The 6,145-nt window shown below is 40.8% G+C and overlaps 1 protein-coding gene across 1 annotated transcript; it reads right to left on the bottom strand.

Annotated features, from left to right (window-relative positions):
* Window positions 1-3,485: 3,485 nt before the first annotated feature.
* On the bottom strand, window positions 3,486-6,077 carry LOC125877267 (uncharacterized). Its single transcript, XM_049558613.1, has 2 exons — window positions 5,336-6,077; window positions 3,486-5,284 (listed from the first exon to the last, which is right to left on the bottom strand). The coding sequence occupies exons 1-2, from the start codon at window positions 6,075-6,077 to the stop codon at window positions 3,486-3,488; spliced, it is 2,541 nt and encodes an 846-aa protein (XP_049414570.1).
* Between the last annotated feature and the right edge of the window lie 68 nt (window positions 6,078-6,145).

The raw sequence follows: 6,145 nt of genomic DNA, 5'->3' as shown, positions 1-6,145 counted from the left end.
CGTGACACTCCGATCCAAAAATACCGTGTCGGAACGTGACACTCCGATCCAAAAATACCGTGTCGGAACGTGACACTCCGATCCAATAATATTATTAATTTATCATTTATTATCACTACTTTTCATGTTCATTAATAATGTTACATCAAGCCCTCTTTATTCAAGGTATAACTTCAATAGAGAGGTTTTCAGATTATAAATCTCACGGTCTCAGGATTTTAGACCAATCACAAACCACACAACCAAGCCACATAATCACACCGTCAAGTACATAGAGAACTTCACAATATCATTCAATGCATATCAATCGCTATTAAGAGTTTATCTATCAAATAGAATAAACCATAACCTACCTCCACCGAAGAACCGAAGTCAAGCAAGCTACTTCTCCAATACTTTTCCTTTCCTCAATGCCTCCGAACCTTTCCAATCTATCAAGTATATATGCATAATTTGTAAGTTAACGAGTTTATAAACACTTATATTATCTTATGTCTAAGCCTAGACCCAAAAACTCACCTAATTCTATAATCAATTTCCTAAAGTTCAACCTAAGGGTAAGTCTTAATTCCTCCCATTTGGCATAACTTTAACGATATTCGAATAATATTATATACCTAATATTTAATTACATATATCAATGTATTACAACTTACCTTATATTATGATAATAAAATAATATTAATTAAAAATGGAAGCTTACTGGTGATGAACCAGTGGTGAGAACCATGCTAACTCTTAATACCTATGCCATAAGTAATAACCTGACCTATTCAATTGTATAAACTACACTTCACTGGAGTATGTCGCCAACTTCAATCTATTACTATATGATGGTAATAACTAACTCAATTGTCAATCATTAATTGATCATTAAGAAGTTGTACAATAATGCCAAGAACTCACGTGAATGACTAACCACGTTTTTCCATACAATTTTTAGTACCTCAACACTAACAAAAACAACCAACCAATATTATCTAATCATTGTAGTATCCATTCTTCTCAAATAACAATTTCCTACACCACATATTATAACCAATACTATGCCATAATTATTCCTCAATTATGTTACTGTCATTACCCAGACAAACCCACAACAATTTATCCCCACCATTTTCATGTACACAAGTTGTCATATCGTCCTTCTAATTCATTATCCAATTACACCCACATATATATATATATAAATTACCTTCCCTAATTACTACAACAACCGAACCTTTCAAACATTATTTGTTTTATCGTACCCCCAATTTGACCAATCATTATGTTCCTTAACTTTGCACCTTTCAATTATTTAATCTTTTTCCACTATTCATCATACAGACCCACTAACGATAATTAACCAATAATATACAATTAGAATGCTGGAAAAATTTCGGTGAAACAGTTACCTGAAGCCGTCTTTTCAATCCTTGCGACTCTTTTGGTTTTCCTTTCTTCTGCAGATTAATTATTAACCCTAATTATTATTAGGACTAATTATGGGAGTTGTAGAAGTGGCCCACTATTTGTTTTAATGCTATCTTCTATAACCATCAACTAACTTAATTATAAAAACTACCCCACTAATTTCATAATTGTAGTTACGAATAGTCCAAAACACTCATTTAAAATCTATTGAAAGAGTATTTTATACAATAAAAGCTCTAATACTCAAAACGACCAAATGGGTTGTTACATTAGATACCAATTTACCCATCGTTCGTCCTCGAACAATCAAAAGAAGGCGTGGGTAAGGAAGGGTACCTGAATCGACAAAAAGGTGTGGATATCTTTCATGCATATCAGCCTCACTCTCCCAAGTGGACTCTTCAACTGGCCGATTCTTCCACTGAACCTTGATAGATACAATCTCTTTTGACCTCAACTTGCGAACCTCCCTATCTAGAATAGCTACAGGCTCCTCCTCATAAGACAGATTATCATCAAGTAGTACTGAATCCCAACGAATAATGTAGTTTCCATCACCATGGTATTTTTTCAACATGGACACATGAAATACCGGGTGCACTCCTGACAACCCTGGAGGCAAGGCCAATTCATAGGCCACCTCCCCCACGCGCTTAAGAACTTCAAATGGCCCAATGTACCTCGGACTAAGCTTACCTCGCTTACCAAACCGCATCACACCCTTCATGGGTGAAACCTTTAGCAAGACCTGCTCACTCTCCATAAACTCCAAGTCCCTGACCTTTCTATCTGCATACTCCTTCTGCCTGTTCTGAGCTGCTAAAAGCTTCTCCTGAATGAATTTCACTTTCTCTAATGATTCCCTCAAGAGATCAGTACCCCAAGGCCTCACCTCAAATGAATCAAACCAGCCAATGGGAGGCCTATATCTCCTCCCATACAATGCCTTAAATGGGGCCATATCAATACTCGAGTGGTAACTATTGTTGTACGAAAACTCTGCTAAAGGCAAGAATTGATCCCAATGACCACCAAAATCTATCACACATGCACGAATCATATCCTCCAACACTTGAATTGTTCGCTCAAACTGTCCATCGGTCTGAGGGTGAAATGCGGTACTAAGATCCAATCTAGTACCTAATTCAGCATGCAAGGTCCTCCAAAAGTTAGAAGTAAATTGCGTACCTCTATCTGATATGATGGAAATTGGAACTCCATGCAATCGAACAATCTCACGGATATAGAGTTTGGCTAACTTCTCCGCATTGTAAGCCATCTTGACCGGAACGAAGTGAGCAGACTTAGTTAACCTGTCAACAATTACCCAAATAGAATCAAACTTACCCAATGTCTTTGGAAGATCAACTACAAAATCCATTGCAATTCTTTCCCACTTCCATTTCGGAATGGGCATTCTCTGAAGTGTCCCTCCAGGCCTCTGATGTTCATACTTTACCTGCTGACAGTTCGGACATTGGGCAACAAAATCAACAATGTCACGCTTCATCCTATTCCACCAATAATGTTGTCTCAGATCACGATACATCTTGGTTGCACCAGAATGTATAGAATACCTCGAACTATGAGCCTATGCAAGAATAGTATGAGTCAAGTCATCAACACGGGGCATACACACCCGCCCCTTAATTCTCAAGACACCTTCCTCATCAATCACAGCCTCCTTAGCCTCTCCCCGCAACACCATATCTCGAATTCGACTCAGCTTCTCATCCTCAAACTGCTTTCCCTTAATCTTGTCAAGAAAAGAAGATCTTGCCTCCACACAGGCCAAAAATCCTCTTTTTTCAAGTATTTCCAGCCTCATAAAGTCATTAGCCAAAGTTTGCACCTCTCTAGCCAATGGGCGTCTAGAAACCTGTAAGTGGGCTAAACTACCCATTCTCCCTGCTTTTCTACTGAGAGCATCTGCCACAACATTAGCCTTTCCCGGGTGATATAAAATAGTAATATCATAGTCTTTCAATAACTCCATCCACCTCCTCTGCCTCAAATTCAAATCCTTCTAGGTGAACACATATTGTAAACTGCGATGATCTGTATACACTTCACACTTGACCCCATATAGATAATGCCTCCACTGCTTCCAACTCCAAATCATGGGTTGGATAGTTACGTTCATGCACTTTTAATTGCCTTGAAGCATAGGCAATTACATTCCTCTCCTGCATTAGCACTGCACCCAAACCAGAATAAGATGCATCACAATAAACAATGAAATTCTTACCTTCCACGGGCAAGGCAAGAATCGGTGCAGTAGTCAACAAGGTCTTGAGTTTCAGGAAGCTTTCTTCACACTCATTTGACCATACAAATGGAACATTCTGCTTGGTCAAATTGGTCAATTGGGAAGCAATGAAAGAGAATCCCTGTACGAATCGGCGATAGTAGCTAGCTAAACCAACAAAGCTCCTTACCTCTGAAACATTAGTAGGCTTTACCCAACTCTTCACTACTTCAATCTTAGAGGGATCCACCATCACTCCATCCTTAGAAACCACGTGCCCCAAGAAGGACATTGAATCGAGCCAAAACTCACATTTGGAGAATTTGGCATAAAGCTTTTTCTCCCGCAACAACCCCAATACAATTCTCAAATGCTCCTCATGTTCCTTCCTGCTCTTCGAGTATATCAGGATATCATCAATGAATACAATAACAAAGAGGTCTAAATATGGCTTAAAAATTCCGTTCATTAGGCTCATGAAAGCAGCAGGGGCATTCGTAAGCCCAAAGGACATTACTAAGAATTCATAATGCCCATACCTGGTTCGAAAAGCAGTCTTTGGCACGTCTGTTGCCCGCATTTTCAATTGATGATAACCTGACCTCAAATCAATTTTAGAGAAGACACAAGCACCCTGTAACTGATCGAACAAGTCATCAATGCGAGGAATGGGGTACTTGTTCTTAATAGTTACCTTATTCAGCTGCCTGTAGTCTATGCACATCCGAAAACTACCATCCTTCTTCTTCACAAATAAAACTGGAGCACCCCAAGGAGATGTACTCGGTCTAATAAAACCTTTACCTAACAATTCCTGAAGTTGGGCCTTTAACTCCCCTAACTCAGCTGGGGCCATTCTATAAGGTGGAATAGAAATGGGGCGAGTCCCCGGCTCCAAGTCAATACAAAAATCAATATCTCTATCTAGTGGCATACCAGGTAGGTCGGAAGGAAAAACATCTGTAAACTCACGGACTATAGAAACAGATTCGATTGAAGGCACTTTGGAAGTATCATCCCTGAGATGTGCCAAGAAGGCTAAACAACCCTTACTAACCAACCTCTTAGCACGAAGACAAGAGATAATACGAACTGGGGCGGGAATATAGTCACCCTCCCACACTAATGGATCTATCCCAGGCTTGGCCAAGGTCACAGTCTTAGCATTACAATCTAAGATAGCAAAATTTGGAGAAAGCCAAGTCATACCCAAAATTACATCAAAATCAACCATCTCTAGAATAATCAGATCTACATAAGTCTCGCCCCCCACAAAAGTCACAAGGCAAGACCTATACACCCTTTCCACTATCACAGACTCACCAACAGGAGTAGAGACACGAATAGGCATGTCAAGCAAATCACAATGCAAATCAAGACCAGTAGCGAACGAGGAAGATACATAAGAAAATGTGGATCCAGGATCAAACAATATAGAAGCCATGCGATCACAGACCAGAAGAGTACCTGTGATAACAGCATCAGATGTCTCTGCCTCTGACCTCCCGGGGAAAGCATAACAATGGGCCCTATCACCTGTCTGTCCATTGCCTCTACCAGGCTGCGCTCTAGTAGTTCCAACCTGCTCGCCACCCCGATTGAACTGGTGACCACCATTACCTTAGCCACCACGTCCTCCAGAATAACGGCCTCTACCATGGCCACCTCTACCTCTAACTGCTGGGGATCTGTAACTCTGATCGTACCGAGCCTGACTCTGTTTTGGACAATATTTCTTGATATGTCCGACCTCTCCACATCCATAACAAGTCCTAGAGTCGAGTGTAGGTCTCTGTGAAGACGAAGAAGACTGGAGGTAACCCCCAAACTCAGAAAAAGGTTGACTGGTTCGCAACGGACCCTCAACTGAAGCCTGCAATGAAGACTGAATAAGACAGGGTGGATAGCCCCCTGAACTCTGCCCTCTGGAGTACGAACCACTAAACTCACCTCCCTTACGAAACTTTTTAAATGTTGACACCTTGGTGAAGTCATCCGGCTTCACCCCCTCTACCTCTATCACAAAATCAATCACTTCCTGAAAGGATTTTGCAGAAGCAGCTACTTGTAAAGCTGGGATCTGCAAATCTGACCTCAATCCCTTTACAAAGCGGCGAATCCGCACTTGCGGACTGAGGCAAAGCTGAGTGGCATACCTGGATAACGCACGAAATTTAGCCTCATAAGCTGCAACAGACATCCTTCCTTGCTCTATGTTCAGGAACTCATCTCTCCTTCTGTCCCTCAAAGTCCGAGGTATGTACTTCTCCATAAATAAGCTAGAAAATATTGTCCAAGTCATAGGTGGTGCCTTTGCTGGTCGACACTCCACATGAGACCGCCACCACATTTTGGCATCCCCTTGAAACTGGTAGGTCACAAACTCAACACCGAATCGCTCCACTATGTCCATCTTATGTAACAACTCATGACAATCAACCAGGAAATCATAAGCATCTTCAGATTCAGTACCCTTGAAAA

The sequence above is a fragment of the Solanum stenotomum genome, chromosome 9 (assembly GCF_019186545.1).
Source record: "Solanum stenotomum isolate F172 chromosome 9, ASM1918654v1, whole genome shotgun sequence".
Classification (NCBI taxonomy): domain Eukaryota; kingdom Viridiplantae; phylum Streptophyta; class Magnoliopsida; order Solanales; family Solanaceae; genus Solanum; species Solanum stenotomum.
The sequence above is the reverse complement of the archived record's forward strand: the minus strand, read 5'-3'. Positions and strand labels throughout refer to the sequence as shown.